The following is a 21,294-nucleotide window of genomic DNA, read 5'->3' as shown; positions in this document are numbered from 1 at the left end:
TCTATCACACTTAGTCATTTAATTTGTTATTTGTTTATTTCTGCATCAAAGTCACTCAACTCTCTGGTTACTGAAAGTCTCAGAGCAAAACTCAACACACACAAACACAAACACACACACAGGAAAAATAGGGTTAGAAATCCAGGAACTAGGGGGCAGCTAGGTGGCACAGTGGATAGAGTACCAGCCCTGGAGTCAGGAGGACCTGAGTTCAAATCCAGCCTCGGACACTTAACACTTACTAGCTGTGTGACCCTGGGCAAGTCACTTAACCCTCATTGCCCCACCAAAACAAACAAACAAAAAAAGAAATTCAGGAACTAAAATATTTCATTTCAGTGGTTTCCAATTGCCATTTGAATCCACCAAGTGTTCCTATCCTCTCTTAAAATCTTTATTTCTTAATACTTCATTGTCTGAAACTTATACCCTAACCTTACTAACTTACCACGAGGGAAAAAAAACCCACTCCAAATACCACAATTCAACATTTATTAAAGCACCCACTATGTGCAAGCCAATGTTTTAGGCACAGTGGGTCTAAAGTGTAAGGGTTGGGGGGCAGCTAGGTGGCTCAGTGGATAGGGCACAGGCCCTGGATTCAGGAGGACCCGAGTTCAAATCTGGCCTCAGACACTTGACACTTACTAGCTGTGTGACCCTGGGCAAGTCACTTAACCCCAATTGCCCCCCCACACACACACACAGTGTAAGGGTTAGGGTCTATTAATATAGTCAACCAAATCACTCCATTCACCCACCCTTAAAGTAGCCAACAATCAGATAGTCCTGATTAAATTAATAAGAGCAATTAATCAGAGCACCTTCTGATTTATTAAGGAGATTGGTCAGGCTTGTATAAAACAAGTGAGCTAGTTTGGAATGGAGGCTGTAAGCATCTGGCAGCTTAGTGGTGGAAGCCTTTCAGGCAAGCCTCTGAGAAAGAATTTGGTATTGGGGATGAGAGAACAGCAAGGCCCCAACCATAATCTTGGTATCTTCCCTTTTGCACCTTGACTGAAGAAAAGCCTTGTGAACTTCGAAGGACACAGAGGATTTTTTTTTAAACTTCTAGTCCTAGTAGAATCCCTGGAAAACCTTATTCATGGTCTGCATTTGGGGGCCAAGAACATACTTAGACACATTGGATAAGACAAACTTTTAGATTCTGCCAGAAGCCTAGAAGAAGTTATAGCATGCCAAAGGGAAACTTGATGAGTACCCCATTAAAGAGAAAGAATGCTAGCAACTGAGAGCTCTGAGCTAGTCACAGGTTCTCTTGAAGCTTAAGCTCACTTTTGTCTGGATTTGATAGGTACTGGTGGAAGAGCAGTAAGCGAAGAAAAAGAAATTGAAGAAATTAAAAAGAGCGATAAGGAAACAAAACTATGACTCTTTGCAGATGATGTGATGGTATGCTTACAGAAACAACTAAGAACTAGTTAAAATAATTAATAACTTTAGCAGAGTTACAGGATATAAAATAAACCCACATAAATCATCAGCATTTCTAAGTATTACCAACAAAGTCTAACAGCAAGAGATAGAAAGTGATATTCCATTTAAAATAACAGTAGATAATAAAAAATTCTTGGGAGTCTAGCTGCCAAGAATTAACCAGGAACTACATGAATATAATTAACAAAACACTTTTTGTATGAATAAAGTCCAATTGTTCATATGTAGGTAGAACCAATATAATAAAAATGATAATAAAATAAATGATAATAAAAATTTTTAAAAATTCCTTATCAATGCCATGCCAAACTATTAAAAATCATTTGAGAGAGGTAGAAAAATAATAACAATAAAAATAATTACAAAATTCATTTGGAAGAGCAAAAGGTCAAGAATATCAAGCCAAGTGATAAAAAAAAAATGTGAAGGAAATTAAATCTAGCCATATCAGCTCTCAAATTGTATTATAAACTAGTAATCATCAAAACAGCCTGCTACTGGCTAAGAAACAAGAGTGGTGGATCAGTGGAATAGATTAGGTAAACATTACACAGTAGTAAATATCCACAGGAATCTAGTGTTTGATAAACACAAAGACCCAAGCTTTTGGGATAAGAACTCACTATCTGACAAAAATTGCTTGAAACCTAGAAAAGAGTTTGGCAGAAACTATGTATAGACAAACATTTCACACCATATATCAAGATAAAGTCAAAATGGCTACATGGTTTAGACATAAAAGAGGATAGCATGGGCAAATAGTTTACCAGTCAGATCTATGGAGAAGGGAAGAAGTTATAACTAAACAAGAGATAGCATTACAAGATATAAAATGGATAAATTTGATTATATTAAGTTTAAAAGTTTGTGTACAGGGGTGGCTCAGTGGATAGAGCACTGGCCCTGGAGTCAGGAGGACCCTAGTTCAAATCCAGCCTCAGACACTTAACACTAGCTGTGTGACCCTGGGCAAGTCACTTAACCCCAACTGCCTCACTTAAAAAAAAAAAGTTTGTGTACAAACAAAACCAATGCAAACAAGATTAGAAGGAAAACAGAAAGCTGAGGGAAAAAAATGTATAGTAAGTTTATGATAAAAGCTTCATCTCTCTAATATAGAGAGAAATAAATAAACTTTGTAATATAAGTCCTTCCCCAATCAATAAATGGTCACAGGATATGGACAGAGATTTCAGAAGAAGAAATCAACGTTATCTACAAACACATGAAAAAATGCTCTAAAGCACTATTGATTAGAGAAATGTACATTAAAAGAACTTTGATGTACCACCTCACACCTCCCAGATTGGCTAATATGACAGGAAAATAAAAATGTTGGAGGGAATGTGGAAAAATCAGGACAATTAATGGAGTTGTGAACTGATCCAAACATTCTGGAGAGCAATTTGGAACTATGCCCAAGGGACTATAAAACCATGCATACCCTTTGACTCAATAATACCACTACTAGGCCTGTATCCCAGAGAGATTTTTTTTTTAAAGGGAAATTGACCTACATGTATAAAGATATTTATAGTAGCTCATCTTATGGTGGCAAATAATTAGAAATTGATAAAATGGGGGCAGCTAGGTAGTGAAGTGGATAGAGCACTGGCCCTGGATTCAGGAAGACCTGAGTTCAAATCCAGTCTCAGATCCTTGACACTTACTAGCTGTGTGACCCTGGGCAAGTCACTTAACCCCAATTGCCCCGCAAAAGAAAAAAAAAAGAAAAAGAAAAAAAATTTGATTAAATGGGATGATAAATTTTCCAAACCTGTATACCCTTATGATTCCCTCACAATGTAAAATAGTTTTTTCACTTCACTTAGCAAGTTGAATTTGCTGATGAGCTAATAGAGAATATAAAGGGAAAACATTAACAAGGGAATGATCTTTAAAGGAGAAAATCCAGATCCCTCAGCCAGGAATAGCAAAATGCTAGGTGGCCATCTTCCTTTTGGGCCACCACCTTTCATCATATCTCTGGTCTATTTTTCTTTCTATCTCATAGGTTTTCCTCTTTGACTAAACTAGCTTCCTTGCTTTCCTAAACACAACTTTCATATCTTTCCGTTCATGAAGTCTTTTTAAATGGAATAGAAGTTGGATTTACATATTAACCACATTTTCACTCCTCAGAACTCATTGGAAGGCATATCATCTATATCTATCTATGTGTGTGTGTGTGTGTGTGTGTGTGTGTATATATATATATATATATATATATACACACACACATATACTCTCTCTCTGTTAAAGGAATAGATAAGTATTTATTAAGTGCTTACTATGTGCCAAGCACTATTTTATATGTGACTCATTTGCCAAATATATTACAAAAGTCTACTATACTTTATGCATTTAAATGTGGAACAGTTATTTTTTTAGTGGTTTGGTTTAGTATTAGAGGAGTTGGGTGTGTAGGAGTAGGGAAGATGGTTATGACTCCCCATTCCTAAATTATTGAACACTGTAGACCCTAGATTATAAATCCCAGATGTATTACTTTCTGTGACTTTGAGCAAGTCATTTAACCTTGTTGGTCCTTAAGTTCCTCATGTAAAATGAGGGTATGGGTCTAGATGATCCCTAAGGATCCCGCCATATATATTATATATTGAACAAAATTTCCCCTTTCCCCTTTTCCTATATTGTTATTTACATATTGTTTGTTAGTGTGTTAAGATAATGGAATTTGGTAGATGCCCAGGGGTCTGACTTGATTAAGTGCTACATCAACAGGAGACCACTCTCAGTCAATCAACTTGAAGAACCTCCCATTTCTGGGAGGAGTACAGGAAGTAGGAAGCGGATGCTGGCGAAGGGGATCTGCCTCTTTTGGCTTGAGACATTGACGTGGTGGCAGAATTTTACATGAGCTGTTAGGAAAGGAAAGGTTTCTGTCTCTCTGGCTGTACCGAATAGATCCAAGCTTTAATAAATCCTTAAAAACCTAAACTCTTGGTGAATTTATCAGTGATTTTAGCCAGTTTCCCCCAAACTGGGGGAACAGATTACAACCCACATTTAGATTTTTAAACAACACATTATACATACAAATACGTATACATACACATATATACACACATGCATATACACATATACGTATACACATACATATACATATAGCTTTTTTCTCTCTCTCATATTACAATGCAGATTCTGCTCTGCATAACCTGCTTTGTGATGTACAACACATATAGATGCTGTGATAACAAGGAATAGAATCTACTCAATCCACATAGCTAAATAATGACCCATACTATTCATGTAAAATTGAGACATTCAATTTAGTACAGTATGTTGGAGATAATAAGTGTCATAGGACCTGGGTTTAAAATTTCTTACTACGGGGCAGCTAGATGGCGCAGTGGATAAGCACTGGCCCAGGATTCAGGAGTACCTGAGTTCAAATCCAGCCTCAGACACTTACTAGCTGTGTGACCCTGGGCAAATCACTTAACCCCAATTGCCTCACCCCCCCCCAAAAAAAATTCTTACTACTTGTATGACACTGAGAAAGTCAGAAAAATAACAATAATCATAAAACAATTAGCATTTCTATAATGCTTCAAGATCTGATAAACACTTTATATGTGTTATCTCATTTGATCTTCACAACAATAACCCTGGAAAGTAGGTGCTGTTATTATCTCCATTTTACAGATGAAGGATCGCAGGTTCAGTGATGTGTCTGAGGTCACACAGCTAGTTCAAGGCAAGATCCCTCTGAGGCAAGATTTAAATTCAGATCTTCCTGACTCTAAGTCTAGTCTTCTAGGCGTGGCGTCACCTAGTTGCCTATAACTCAACAGCTGTACAATTTGTTTAGGCTTGAATTTCCTTATCTTTCTGGATAGACATGGATTCATATCATGTTAGAATCAGAAGCATGTACACATAGGACCATTTGACTTTAAATGAGAATGTCTACTGGTTTGTGATTACCACAAACCAAAACTTCCAGATTACTGAGATTGAATACATGAAAGGTCCAATGTAAACCCAAACATACGTAAACACAGCAGGAAGAATGGGCAAACACTGAGCCAGATGTGAAGGTCTCAGGAGCATGATATTAGAATAGATGATCTCTCGATTTCCTCCATAGCCCTACTAAGTCCATGATTTCATAAAGCATTTGAAAATAACCCCAGAGAGCTTCAGGAATAAAACAGCAACAAACCATGAAGGAAAACTTTCAAGCCAATTCTCTTTGGGCAAAAGACTTTTCATTTTCTTTGGTGATAGTTATATCCTCATAAGTTTTTTACCCCTACTCCCAATGTATGTATGTATGTGTGTGTGTGTGTGTGTGTGTGTGTGTGTGTGTGTATACTGTATTGTAAACAAAGATATCTGCTCTGTGTATTGGATGTGTGATGACATAATGGGTAATGGGGGGTTCCAGGACTATAATCTGAGATGGCAACTCCTACTGGGCAAATTTCTAAAACCCTTTTAGCCAGTGTAAACTGACAACTCCTCTGTAACTTTAAGTCTAGGAAAGTTGTCTGGTTTTTTTGATCATTCCTTAATCTGAAATATTGTTTTTGACTGTTTTCTTTCAAAACCTATCTAACGTGGAGATATTTTGCATGAGTACTCATGTATAACTTTTATTGAATTGCTTAAGTTCTTGCGGGGGGAGGAAGAGAAGTTGGAACACAAAGCTTTTTTAAAAATTGATGTTAAAATTTGTATTCACATGTTAATTTGGAAAATAAAATTCTAAATAGAAAGTTATCTGGGGACAGTAAGGGGTAAGATGTCTTGCCTGGGGGTCTCACAGATAGTATGTGTCAGGGCAGTCTTGGGTTTTTTATAGGTTTTCATAAGGAAGGATATACTAAATAGCCACATGAAAACAAAATTAGCTAATCATCTAGATATTTCTAGATAGACAGGTACAAAGAAAAACAAATACATTGATAATGTGACATTCGGACAACATGTGCAAGATGGTCATTACCGAACAATAATATGTTCAGAAGAAGAGGAAGGGCCAAGACATAAAAGAAATTGCAAAAGATAGGGAAAAAATGGTTCCTGGGGATAACAAGACTGTAATGATATTGACAGTCAAACCCTAAAATCCTGGAATCACCAAAACTTGGCTTCAGACATTTACTAGCCCTATGACCCTGGGCAAGTCACTTAATCTCTACCTGCCTCAGTTTCCTCAACTCTAAAATGGGGATAACAACAGGACCTACCCCAAATGTTGCTGTGAGGATCAAATGAGATAATATTTGTATTTGATGCAAAAGACACCCTCCCCTTAAGGAACTTACAATGAGGTTCTTAAGGGAGATGGTAGTAGTGAAAGGCTAGCTTGAACTTTAAAATATTTTTAAAACTAGGGGCAGCTAGGTGGCACAGTGGATAGAGCACTGGCCCTGGATTCAGGAGGACCTGAGTTCAAATCTGGCCTCAGACACTTGACACTTAATAGCTGTGTGACCCTAGGCAAGTCACTTAACCCCAATTGCCTCAAAAAAAATTTTTTAAACTTAAAAGAAAGTATTATTAATTTTGCTGGCACAACCAGAGTAGGTATCAATCTCAAAGATCCTCTTTGACCAAGGTTTGTCCTGTGTCCCTCCCATGTTTCCTAAAATCTATGCTGTATAAATTCAGCAAAGGGAAATCTCCTTAAAATGCAGAGCTAGATGAAGAGAAGAGAAGTAAAGATACTGCCTTGGATGAGGGGTGGAGAAAAGGTAGGTTTTAGGTCAGAAGAACAAATTATTGTGCTAGAATCACAGCATTGATCATCTTACAAAATGAAGCAATTTGCAACTGACACCTAATGTCTCTTGGAGCAGTAGGCTGGGCCTGCAGGACCAGTGACCCTCATCAGTAACCACATATCACCTTGCTGCCCCATAATAATGGGGACTGAGGATGAATTTCTAACAAAACATCAGCTATTATATTTTGTGACTCATCATATGTTTTACATGGCTATTTAAATTACAGAATGTTTGTCTCATTTTGCTTCTCATTTGAAGAAAAATATTTAAACATTAAAAAAACAACCTCTTGAATATTGGGGAAATCTGCAGGATGTAAAAGAAATTAAAAAGGGGGGCAGCTAGGTGGCGCAGTGGATAGAGCACTGGCCTTGGAGTCAGGAGGACCTGAGTTCAAATCCAGCCTCAGACACTTAACACTTACTAGCTTTGTGACCCTGGGCAAGTCACTTAATCCCAATTGTCTCACTAAAAAAGAAAAAAGAGAAGAGGAGAGGAGAGGAAAGAAAACAAAAAGAAACTATAAACAAGACATACTGAGCGAAGGTCAGGTCTGGCATGATTAATGCTAGTCCTAGATTAAAAATAAACCCACAAACCTGAAAAACTATATGGTTATTCAAAGGCTGATTTTAGGTCTGTAACTCCCCAGTTTAGCCACCTGGTTTCTGGTGATTATAGACTCCCTAAGGGCAGGGATTGCTGGGTTTTTATCTTTCCATTTTTAACACAGTGCTTTGCAAATGATAAGCATTTAATAAAATGTCTGTTGAATTGAATTGCATTCACAGCAAAAGCAAATAACTCACTAGCCTTGGGAGAAAACAACAACCAAGTAATGGTTACTACAGTAGGGTGGAAAAATCATTAAAAAAAAATTTTTTTTAATCTTAAAGAAGGCAAAGAAGCAGCATCCTTGTCTTCCTATTATTGACTTTCTCATCTAGGTCTGTGGATCATAACTGTAACTGCCCAATTCTCATATTCAGGAATAATGTAAACACAACCAAACATCAGAACAAATTTACTAAAGCCAAGAAACATTTATTAAATGCCTAGCATATGCCAGCACTGTGCTAAGTGCTACCTAAAACTGCAGGGCCCTGGATTTTGGCTGAACTGAAACTGAATTTCATTCTTCTCACGCTATCACACTAAATATTCCAAGCCCTAAAGAGGGCTGCAGCAACACTCCTGATTTGTCTGCAAAAACAGAAAAGCTGGAACTGTCAACACTGCTTCTGCAGTTATTTAAAATACATTATGCCATATTATATGATTTGCTACTTTGCAAAGTTTTAACACGTCTGCTTCTATAAATGTATGCTGCAGTTGGAGCCATGTTAGGCATGTCTAATACAAATCTCTATGGTCCCAAAGTGTTTAGCGCTCCCATACCTGGACGTTTGGAAATATATACATAGACCACTTAGGTAAGTGTATATTGAAACCAGTTCTCACACTCTGCATATGCTCATTTCTCCCCATATACCACTATGCTTTCTTCAGTAGACCAATTAATCTGGGAAAATGGGAAGATAGTCAAAAGTAATTTGAGAGCTCAAGAAGATCCTTTCATATTCTTCTCCCCCTGAACAGAAACCTGTATTTATAAGCTATGTTAAGTGTCTTACTTGTTAGCAACCAAGCGCATGACAGTCCAGTCTTTTGGAAACATCTCAGGCCGTATCAGTATTCGAAACACAGTAAAAATCTGCAGCAGGAAATCCTGCGAGAGAATGGAGAAAAAAGAATATTAAAAAAAAAAAAAACTTACTGTAATTGCTAAAACATCCAAGTGAAAAAAAAAACCAGAAAGGAAACAATGTCAAAAAATGCTGTAGCTAATTGCATTTTCTAAACAAAACACCTGCAAAAAAGAGGAACCACATATTCCATCAAATAACCACAATAATGAATTCTTTTCAGAGCATCTTCTTGTCCTTTAACACTCTTAATCATACTTCCCAGGCTTCCAAAGAAAGAAATAGAACTTATATTGTAGGGACCAATAGGGGTCTCTAGTCTCTACTCTGTTGTTCTGTCATTTTTCAGTTGTTATCTGCCTCTTTTTTTTTTTTTTTTTGGCAGAACAATGAGGGTTAAGTGACTTGCCCAGGGTCACACAGCTACTAAGTGTCAAGTGTCTGAGGCCAGATTTGAACTCAGGTCTTCCTGAATCCAGGGCTGGTACTTTATCCACTGTACCACCTAGCTGCCTCCTGTACCTGACTCTTAATGATCCTTTTTGGGGTTTCTTGGCAAAGATATTGGAGTGGTTTGCCATTTCCTTCTCCAGCTCACTTCACAGATGAAGAAACTGAGGCAAACAGGGTTAAGCGACTTGCCCAGGGTCACACAGCTAGTAAATGTCTAAGGGAGGATTTGAACTCAGTTCTTCCTGATTCCAGACCCAGCACTCTATACACTGAGCCACCTAGCTGCCATTCTATTTAGGTGTAAGAAAATAAGTAGAAGACTTCTAGTAGCATGCAGAAAACTAAAGTAAACAACATCAGGGGGATTAGATGGCTAAGTGAATAGAGCACTGGGCTTATATTTAGGAAGACCTGAGTTAAAATCCAGTCTCAGACACTTAATAGATTCATAACTCTGGGCAAGTCATTTAACTGCCTCAGATGCCTCAAATGTAAAAAGGGGATAATAATAGCACCTACCTCTCAGGGTTGTAAGAGGCTCAACTGAAATAATATTTGTGAAGTACTTAGCACAGTGCCTATCACATAGTGACCACTGTATAAATAATGCTAGTTATTTCCATTAGATTGTGAACCCTTTGAGAACAAGGACTGTATTTTGCCTTTTTGTATCCTCAGCACTTAGCTCAGGGTCTGGCACATAGTAGGTGCTTAATCAATGTTTAATGACTGGCTGGCATTTCCTTCTTCACAGTATCAACGTTTTTCAAACTAGGAGAATTTTTTGTGATTCTAGGATCACAACTATTTTTCTTTAAGTCAATTTTAGAAATTTATGTTTAAATCTAAACAAGACATCTCAAACAAAACTCCACTTTCATAGTTATTTACATGTAATCTCCCCATCTGAATATCAGCTCCTTGAGACAGGGACCATGATTTTACCTTATCCTCAGTTCTTAGCATGGTGCCTACTACACAGTACTTCACTGACTGATAGATCTTCATAAGACTGAGAATATAAAGAGTACTAGACTTAGTAATCAGAGACCTAGGTTGCTCAGTGGACAGACACCTGAATTGGAGTCCAGTCAGGAAAATATGAATTCAAATCCTGCCTCAGACAATAGCTGTGTGACTCTGGGTGAGTCACTTTATTTCTCTTACTCAGATGGGGAAAATAATAGCATCTACCTTATAAGAGTTGCTGTTCAGATCAAATGAGATAGCATAGAAAAGCACTTTGTAAACCTTAAAGCATTATGTGAATGGTAATTATTATTCTAATTCACACCACACTTTAGGCCTCAGTTTCTTCATCTATAGAATGAAAGGGTATGACTTCCAACTCAAACAAGTTTTCTATGAATAGGCCTTAACATCAATCAATAAGCATGTATTAAGCACCTACTCAGTACCTGGTACTGAGCTTGCCATTGGGGATCCAAAGGAGTACCTATTATTTACAGGATGAAAAGGACTTGTCACCCCTTTTGTTTGCACTATATGGGGTTTTCCCTAAAAATTGAACTTAGAGAAAGACAGGAAATAACTCAGAGGCTTTGGAGGCATTCTTCAGAGATGGTATGCCAGAGGGGTGGACATATTTGCAGAAAAGCTCCTTCTGACCTGACCAAGCAGAATAACTTGACAAAAGACCTGTTGTTATTCTTGAAGATGTCCTTTTCCAAAACAGATGTCTAATGGGGTGTCAAAGTTCTGCCACAATATTATAACTTTTCACTTTTTTGGAAGATAACCAAGAAGATAAAATACCCCTTGAAAAAATGAAAAAGGTCTCTGTCTCCTCTCTTTCCTTCCCTCCCTCCCTCTCCTCCTTCTCTCTCTCCCCTTCTCCCTCCCTCCATCTCCCTCTATCTGCATCTCTCTCTCCCCCTCTCCCTCCCTCCGCCTATCTGCATCTCTGTCTCTCTCCCCCTCCCTCCCTCTCTTCCTCTCTCTCCTTCTCCTCCTTCTCTCTCCCCCCCACTGTTTATCTACATCTCAGCATCTCTCTCTCTCTCTCTCTCTCTCTCTCTCTCTCTCTCTCTCTCTCTCTCTCTCTCTCTCTCTCTCTCTCTCTCCCCCTCACTCCCTCCCTTCTCTCCTCTCTCTCCCTCCTTCTCTGTCTCTGACTCAATTTAGTTCTATTGTAGAATCATTAATAAGAAAACTCCAATTTTTTTTAAAAAGGCTGATAATACCAGAGGTCTCAGGAAAGTATGCTTCCATTTGTTTGATGTGTTTGAAATGTAGCAGTGAAATACTGTAAACAAAAATGCTAGAATTTTGTTTAATAAACCCAGTAACAAATTTGTTAAACATGTAACTTTTGTGTAAATAAGATTAAAGTTGTCACTCAAATCAATAGAAGACAGAAAGAGGAAAATGTAAAAATATACTTCTTGTTTATGATATGGCATTTTCCAGATATACTCTAACAGCTTTTTAATCAAATCAATAAATATTTTGACTATGTTTTCCTTTTATGGCTTTCTCTTCTATTCATATACGTCCCTATTTGTTATGGCCTCCAGATGGAGATCTTTAGATTTGGACAACTATCCATTAGTAGATAGCAAGTTATCTACCTGTAAAAATGGCCATGAGCAGGCTCTGTTCATTTAGTCAACAAGAACTTAGTGATTTGTTCATGTTCACACTGTCAGTATGTCTCACACACACACACACACACACACACACACACACACACACACACACACATACACACACTCCTACCTATCTTTCTATATATATTTTGTGCTTAGCATAGTGCCAGGAACACACTAAGCACTTACTAAATGCTTACTGCCTAATTGACCCTACTTTTCTATCTCTTGTTTGTCCGTTGTTCTGGAAGAGGACCAAGACATTGAGGTGATGTCATAACGCAGTGAATTGGATGTAAGTGAGGGAGGACTGTGCAAAGTCACCAGCCTCTCTCTCCCTCTCCTCCAGAGCCATCTGGGTCCAGTGGCAAGATATATATCAGGATGACTGGAGATGGCCCCTGATGGTTTTGTTTTTTTTTTTTTTTTGGTGTGGGGCAATGAAGGATAAGTGACTTGCCCAGGGTCACACAGCTAGTAAGTGTCAAGTGGTTGAGGCTGGATTGAACTCAGGTCCTCCTCAATCCAGGGCCAGCGTTTTATCTACTGCACCACCTAGCTGCCCCTGGCCCCTGATGTTTTAAGGCAATTTGCCCAGAGTCACACAACTAGTAAGTGTGTGTGAAGTGAGATTTGAACTCAGGTCCTCTCAAATTCAGGGCCAGTGTTCTATCTATCTACTGCACCATCTTTCTGTTCATTCTATCTCTAGCTTAAAAGGAAGGTGAGGGTTGTTTTTTTTCCACCTATTTTTTTTTTTCAGGGAGAAGGGGACTGGTGTTAAACTTAAGTGTTTGAACTTACCCAAGGTGCTATTTCCTATAATCTTCTCTAAATACTTATTTTTATTGTATCAAATTGTCATGGGGCGCAGAGCACCCCAGAATTTCTCTGGGGCACACCGAGGTATCTTCTCCTTGAGAAACTAAACCAGAGGACAGATAACGCCTAGAGGAACCAAATCGGACTGAGCTAGCTTGGGATTCCTACCCTTCATTCTGGTCTCCCTTACCCTGGGGAGATAAGTTTGGGTGTGGCTGTGGCCTTTGTGTCCAGAAGAGGGATCCGTAGCCACCCCTCACCCAATTCCTCTAGTCACTACTAGTGGGGGATGGTCCACCTTCACTAAAGGAACTTTCGACAGGCAGATGGTCCACCCCCATCAGGCCTCTATAAAAGTACCTTCCAGTCTCCTGTTCGAGGAGATTTGGTACCTCTGAGCCATGTGCTTTATGCCAAATCTCCCCATGAAAAGTCCAAGGATTTCTTTCATGGTTTCCCTCCCCCCACCCTTCCCTTCCCTTGCTCCTAAATAAACTATCACCTTGTTCTAACTAAGTTTTGTGTGCAAGAGGGTGTAATTCTTTAAAGAGGAATTCCCAAGAACCCCAACCCCAACCCATACCCCATTTTCCCACCATATCAAAATGCTTTCTTCCAGAGAAAATGTTTTTCTTTACCTAACAATAGCTTAGTAAGAGACTTTTTTCGTATTTAAATAAAACAATACCCACATCCTTTAGCAATACTGTTTAGATTGATATAAGGACAGAGGAAGAAAATAAAGGTCACATACTCTACAAGTTGTAGTTGGTAACAAGAAGGCAATATTGTCCTTTGCTTCAGCCAATGAACAAAAGTCTCAACACATTCTTTGTAATTCTCATAAACCTAAACTCCCTCTACAATCCTGTTGTTGTTGTTCAGTCAGGTCGACCCTTAGAGACCCTATTTGGGATTTTCTTATCAAAGAAACTTATAATGGTTTGCCATTTCCTTTTCCAGCTCTTCTTACAAACGAGGAAACTGAGGCAAACAGTGTTATATGACTTGCCCAGGGTCACACAGCTAGTAAGTGTCTGAAACCAGATTTGAACTCAGGGAGAAGTCTTCCTTACTCCAGGCCCAAAACGCTATCTGCTGCACCACCTACCTTCCTACCTACACTCCTAGCTAGAGTATAATCATAGATTGAAGCAAGAGATAATAATTTCAGGAAATGATGCTTTTCAAGCATCAGGTTTTCCAATCTCTTAATACCTCCATTCTAGGAAAGTATTCATCATCACCTTCTAGAACAATAAAAGTTTTCATATTCAAATAAGGGAAATGGAGGCATTTCATTATTTTTAAAAGAAAAAACAAACAAACAGAAGTTGCTTCATAATACGAGGAAAGAGCTGAGTGGAAAGTGACTGCTCCCAGAACCAACAGAAATAAATCACATAAATCAATTCAAGACATTTTAAAAAATTCAGAACAGTGAACTAAATCATATTAAGTCCACTATCTTCCAAGTGGGACTTAACTTGAAATTGGTTTCAAGTTGACGTACTGATGTTTAAAAGTGAATTCCCTCCTCCCAAATAAAATGTGAAGGTTTTGAGGGCTGGGGGCAGTTTTATTTATATTTTCATAACTCCAGTGGTTGGCACATAGATGGTGATAAATAAATGCTTGTTGATTGACTGAATTACATATTGGTTCTCAAAAACAAATTATTGATTAGAAGAAAATTGGTAGATTATTTCATCAGGGTTCTTGATTTTCCAAGAAAACCATATATGGGCTACATTGCCCATAAAAGATGACACGACAATATCATGGCAAAAATTAGAGGAAAGCACATAGTCAAGAGAAACCCCTTTGGAAGATTCCTCAAACCTTCAACCGCTGTTCAAATGTAACAACGGTAAAGGCTTTTACTGTACCTTGGAAATTATTATTATTATTTTATTATATAACTTCTGAAGACAGAACTTGTATCAGGGATAGGGAGTTAGAGAGAACCTTGTATTTAAGGAGTTTTTATGTCCATTAAATATAGTATTTTGAAATCCTCTCCAGGGTTTAGGAAACACATTAGTGATTCACAGAAAGCAACAGCATAGACAGGAGAGATTCTCGTCAAACCTTTTCAGTTTATGCATGAGTAAAACGAGCAAGTTAGGTCCTTTGAATCACACCAACTTCAGTGATGGGGGTGATTGCAATGTCATTTGTTTTAAAAGAATGATAAAAGGGGGCCGCTAGGTGGCGCAGTGGATAAAGCACCAGCCCTGGATTCAGGAGGACCTGAGTTCAAATTCAGCCTCAGACACTTGACACTTACTAGCTGTGTGATCCTAGGCAAGTCACTTAGCCCTCCATTGCCCCGCCACCCTCCCCAAAAAGAAGCCTGGTCATGGTGCTAGATGAGCTAGTGGGAAAGTAGTAATGCCCACGCAATGATCCCAGATTTTTCAGTCTTGTGTTCTAAGACTCAGGAGTCACATTTTCCCTTTGACTATAAAATGCTATGAGGCAGCTGGGTGGCTCAGTGAACAGAGCACTGGGCTTGGAATTAGGAAGACTCACCTTCATGAGCTCAAATCTAGCCTCAGACACTTATTAGCTGTGTGACCCTGCTCAAGTCATTTAACTTTTGTTGCCTTGGTTTCTCATCTTTAAAATGGCATGGCAAACCACTCCAGTATTTTTGCCAAGAAAACTCCAAATGGGGTCACTAAGAGTTGGATATGACTGAAATGACTCAACAACAATAAAAAATAGCCTATGCAGTAAATGCTCTATTATTCACCTTTATGAAGGGTAAAAGAATTGTAGAGCTGAGCATAATCAAACATTTAAAAATCATAGAATCATAACTCTAGTTCTGGAAGAGCCCTTAGAGGCTATATAGTATAATCCTCTTACTTTACAGATGTGGAAACTGAGGTCCATGGAGGAAAAGTGACTGGTATAAGGTCACATAGGTGATGGTCAGAGGTAGAATTTGAACATGAGACCTTTGACTTTAGAGCCAGTACTCTTTCCACTGTAACACACTACCTTTAAATATTTCTCTTTGGTTTTAGAATTATTTTCTATTTCCAATTGTACTCAGAGTGTGTAAGGTACATTGGAATTCACTTTAAAGAAATCAATGAATTCGAAATGAAATTGCACTATGATAAATTGGTTGAGGATAGAATGGGAAGGATTTTCATTTGTTTGTTTTAGTATCCTAAACTTCTTCCATGCAACTTAATCCATGTTGGAATAGACTGATTGTAAAGTACTGTTGATCACTCAATAAGCACCAAATCAATCAATAAACATAACATTTAGTGAGCACTTACTATGTGCCAGACATTATGCTAAGTGCTAGAGATACAAAAAGGGACTAAAGGCAATCTCTTCACTTCAGGAGCTTAAAATCTAATTGGTGAGATAACAAACAAACAAACAAAAATATGCTAAAACTATATACAGGATAAATAGGAAATAATTCACAGGTGGGAGACATTAGAATTAAAAGGGATTGGGCGACATTTTCAACCAGGTCTTCTACAATGGAATAATTTAAGAGGTAAATTATTTGTGTTTCAAAAATCTTCCTTAAATTTGTGTTTATAGTTCACAGGGTGCTGCAAAATCAACAAAGCATGCTTTATAAAGTAGTATCTATTGTCAAAAACTTAGGTATCTATAAAAAAAATTAACTAATTGGAGGCACTCAAGAAAAGAAGATGTGGCACAGATTAACTGTAATGAAATTAGTTTGCTTATGGACTATCAGAAGTTGGCAACATTGACAATTTAACATAACATTAAATGTAATGACTTTTACATACCGAGAGCTGGTTTACATGATAAACAAGCATTACAAAGATGGACTGGGGGCAGCTAGGTGGCACAGTGGATAAAGCACCAGCCCTGGATTCAGGAGGACCTGAGTTCAAATTTGGGCTCAGACACTTGACACTTACTAGCTGTGTAACCCGGGGCAAGTCATTTAACCCTCGTTCCCCCCCTCACCACCATCCTCAAAAAAGATAGGCTCTCTTCTCTCTAGAGCAGGGGTACTTAACTTGTGTCATAAAACCTGTAGGCAATAGTGAAACCTACAGCCACACTCTCAGAATCATGGATTTTCATACATAAAATAAATGGAAAAAAATGCTAAATTTCACTTAAGAACTTGTGAAAAATAAGTTTTATTAATTTTTTTTTCCATGTAGGCTTATAGACCCTTTGAAATGTACCATGAACACACAGACACATGAAAGAGGCATTTGTTTTTCAAACTTTTTTTTTTAAGTTAAAAGTTTTGTTTTAAAACAATATGTAACCAGGGGCAGCTAGGTGGCACAGTGGATAGAGTACCAGCCCTGGAGTCAGGAGGACCTGAGTTCAAATCCAGCCTTAGACACTTAACACTTACTAGCTGTGTGATCCTGGGCAAGTCACTTAACCCCAATTGCCTCACCTGTCCCCCCAAAAAAAGAAAAGAAAAAGAAAGAAAACAATATGTAACCAAAGCAAGGAACAAAATGCACCCCTCCCAATCAATTTATTATGGAAAAAGACAATTAAAATTCACTTTGTTGTTTTCAAACTATCTGTTAAAAAACTGTAAGAAGATTCTCAGAAAAAAAATTCTCAGAAAAGAAAATAGGAAGAACTAAGGCAGCTAAAATGGACTAAATGAAAGAACAATGTAGGATAATGTCAAATATAGTAAAAGCACATTTCTGTGCTTTGAGAGTCAGATTACATTCAATTTGCCTAGTTTCATAGAATTCATGTTCATGGTACCTTCATTATTGAGCTTAAATGCATTGAAGTGAATTACATCAATAACATTTACATTTTATAAACTTCATTTGGAGACCTCAACTACATTGCAAAAAAAACCCCAAAAAACCTGCAAGTAGGTCTTATGTTTTAAGAGTCCTGAAAATTATTATTATTACTTTTTGTTCATCCTCTCATTTTTATGAAAAATGGGAAGGGGAGACCTACAACATCCTACATTAATCAAAGCAAGTTTGAGGGGATGAGGTGGGGGTGGGGGAAGATAGCTTCTGACACAGACAACTGTCTATAAGGTCAAAAGTTTCTTACTTTGCTTTCAACTTCTAAGACACACTTTATTTCTGTTCTTGTGGAATTGTTTTCGTCATGGCTGACTCTTCATGACCCTATTTGGGGTTTTCTTGGCAAGGGCACTGGAGTGCCTTGCCATTTCCACCTCCAGCTGATTTTACAGAAGTGGAACTGAGGCAAACCAGGATTAAGTAACTTGCCCAAGATAACACAGCTAGTAAGTGTCTGAGGTTGGATTTGAACACATGAAGATGAGTCTTCCCTATTTCAAGCCCACCACTGTGTCACCTGGCCACTCTGTTGTTGTTGTTACTAAGTCATTTCAATCATGTCTGACTTTCTGTGACCCCATCTGGGGTTTTCTTGGCAAAGATACTGGAGTGCTATTTTCTTCTCCAATGCATTTTACAGATGAGGAACTGAGGCAAAAAGGGTTAAGCGACTTTCCAAGGATCCCACAGCCAGTACATGTAAGAGGCTATTTTTGGACTCAGGTCCTCCTGACCCCAGTCCTGGCACTCTACACTGTGCCACCTAGCTGCCCTCTCTATCTCTACACTGATGCAAATCCATGCAAATAATCATAATCAACAAAGAACAGGAGTTTTATGGGTTCACATATGTTGAACAATAAGGAATATGTGCAAAGCTGTAGCCCACAGAACAGGGTGGGTGTATAATGAAGCAGCACAGGCTGATGTAGAACAAGTCTAATCACTATTCAGTTATTTCCCTCGCCTCCAGTTTTAAGGTTTCTTTTTAATTTGTCATATTCCAGTGAAGGGAAAATTTCAAACATCTAAAAAGTCTTGGCACTCAAGTCTGAGCTTCTCTATACTTTGTACCAACACCAACAAAAAGCTCCTTTTTTTTTTTTAAATGACTTCAGTTGATAATGGAGAAATAATGCATACTATTCATGTTACAATTAATCGAAAAGCCTGAAACCACTCAAGCGACAACCTTAGAGACCTTCATGCTCCTTAAGCAAGAATACATTAATAAACTTAAAGAACCATCGGGCCCAATTGCCGAACTTCATTCTGATTCAGAGAACCCCTATCGAAAACTTGGGTCAGATTGTTCTTTGAATTGGTAAGAAATTAAAAATAGTGACAGAAAAAATATACTAATGAAAATTTATGCTTATTATTGGGCCAGTTTGGGGAATAAACATATAGAATTTGACAAGAGGAAAACCCTTGTCCCCAATACAGATCTGTGTCTTCTCGGCAATTTATAGTCTTACAGAGTAGCCCAGGATCAGCCAGTAGAAATCTGAAGTAGGACTTGAACCCAGATCTTCCTGACTCTGAGGCTGGTATCTTTTATTCAGTACAACAGGCTATCTCTGTATCAAAATATGTCAATTAAATCTTAATATCTTCAAACCATAAAATCTTACAAAGAGACAACATCTTAGAGGTATCCTAATGCAGCCTATCATTTCCATGCAGAAATTCTCCCTATCCTTGATAATTAGGCTTCTCTTGAACACTTTCAGTCATGGGAAAGGGAGGGAGAGATGGAGAGAGAGAGAGAGACAGAGAGAACAATCCAATCCATTTTTTATGGGGAGGGATTGGAGGGACTAGTTCTCTCTTGCTCAGTCTGGAAGTTCAGTGACCACTTATGAGCTGATATCCATTATATTGTGAGTTCCTACATGGCAGAAACTATCTTTTGTGCTTTTGTAACCCCAACATTTAGCACAATGCCTGGTAATATAATAAGGGTTTCATACATGTTATTGCTTGATTGATTGATACTGCCACTGATCAGCACAGAAATTTTGACCTGCTCCAATTCTGAACTGGGCCAATTTTTGCCTTCCCCAGGGTCCCTCCTCTGGAGAGCTCTCACTATTTTGGTTATAGACTATAGTGGAGACACCAAACTACTCAAAACTACTGAGCATCAGCAATGACCAACCTTAAACTTTGTTGTTATTGTTCAGTCGTTTCAATCACATCTGACTCTTTGTGACCCCTTTTGGGGTTTTGTTGGCAAAAATACTAGAATGGTTTTCCATTTTCTTCTCCAGCTCATTTTACATATGAGGGACTGAGGCAAACAGGGTTACGTAAGACTTACCCAGGATCACACAGCTAGTAAGTGTCTGAGACCAGATTTGAACTCATAAGGATGAGTCTTCTTAATTCCAAGGCCAGAGCTCTATCCACTGCACCACCAAGCTGCCCTAATCTCAACTTTAGCCTTCCCAATAGCATATATTATAAGTCTATATCATTATGTCTAGCCCCAATCCATTTTCAGAAATCTCTAAATAGTGGAAAGTTCATTCTTTGAGTGAACAGAAAGCTAGTTCCTTCTATACATCCATCCAAGCTCTGTCATAAACTATATAAAATAAATCTAATCTCTCTTTCATATGACAGTCCTTTAAATATCTGAAGAAAGTCATTATTCCCTCACTTTCTCCTTACACATCTACATGTCCTGAGTCTTTTCTCATTCATGCTAAACATCGCTTGTTCCTTCTACTTTTGACAAATGACAGCTAGGTATCAGAGCACATCAAGTACTGAACTTGGGAGTCAAGAAGACCTGAATTTGAATTTTGCCTCTGACACTTACCATCTTCTTTTTTTGTTTTGTTTTGTTTTTATGGTGAAGCAATTGGGGTTAAGTGACTTGCCCAGGGTCACACAGCTAGTAAGTGTCAAGTGTCTTAGGCCGGATTTGAACTTAGATCCTCCTGAATCCAGGGCCAGTGCTTTATCCACTGTGCCACCCCAACACTTACTATCTTCTTGACCTGGAGAAGTCATTTAACTTCTCAGCCTCAATTTCCTCATCTGTAAAAGAACACCTACTTCATAAGGTTGTGGTGGGATCCAAATGAGATAATAGATTATGCCAAACTTAAAACAATATAATGAAGAAAATTCATTTTAATGCTGTATTGATATTAAAATATAATATCCCCTTTTCTACCTGAACCCTCACATTTTAGACCTGCTCAATCAGAGAAACTACTCCCAACCAGGACATTACAGTTCCTTCCAAGGTTTGAACTGGGCCTCTCTGTTTACCCCATGAGCGCAGATTGTTTACACGACCAAGGGTGACTCTTATGTCCTTGCTTTCTAATCAAAGTTGGGGATAACCTGGTCTAAAAATGGGAAATAAAGCCAGAGAAATATGGATTGTGGTAGTTTTTCTGGCCCAGGTTACTAAAGGAAGCTGAATCTCATGAGTAGGCCATTTCCCCCAGCTGCCTCACCTCCCCTGAAGGAGGAAGCAATAAAGAGGAGCTGAGAACTCTTAGCCTATTTTTTCATTAAATATCCACCAATCAGGATTGTCCTGCCTTTTCCAGGATAGCTAACAATGATGTACTGTCAGAAAAACAGACGTGGATTTAAAGGGACCTGGGACACTCACTTGTCATCTTTTGATCATCGAGAGATTGAT

At 38.3% G+C, this 21,294-nt stretch overlaps 1 protein-coding gene across 7 annotated transcripts in view; it reads right to left on the bottom strand.

Moving 5' to 3' along the window:
• The window catches only part of DOCK4 (dedicator of cytokinesis 4), a 572,917-nt gene that overhangs the window by 102,322 nt on the left and 449,301 nt on the right, over nucleotides 1–21,294 (bottom strand). For all 7 annotated transcript variants that reach the window (XM_043965823.1, XM_043965817.1, XM_043965820.1 and 4 more), the window contains one exon: nucleotides 8,852–8,946. In XM_043965823.1, coding sequence (XP_043821758.1) covers nucleotides 8,852–8,946 — 95 coding nt within the window. The remainder of the gene's footprint in view (nucleotides 1–8,851; nucleotides 8,947–21,294) is intronic.

This window comes from Dromiciops gliroides, chromosome 5 (genome assembly GCF_019393635.1).
Source record: "Dromiciops gliroides isolate mDroGli1 chromosome 5, mDroGli1.pri, whole genome shotgun sequence".
Lineage (NCBI taxonomy): Eukaryota > Metazoa > Chordata > Mammalia > Microbiotheria > Microbiotheriidae > Dromiciops > Dromiciops gliroides.
This window is presented reverse-complemented; position numbering and strand designations above follow the sequence as displayed.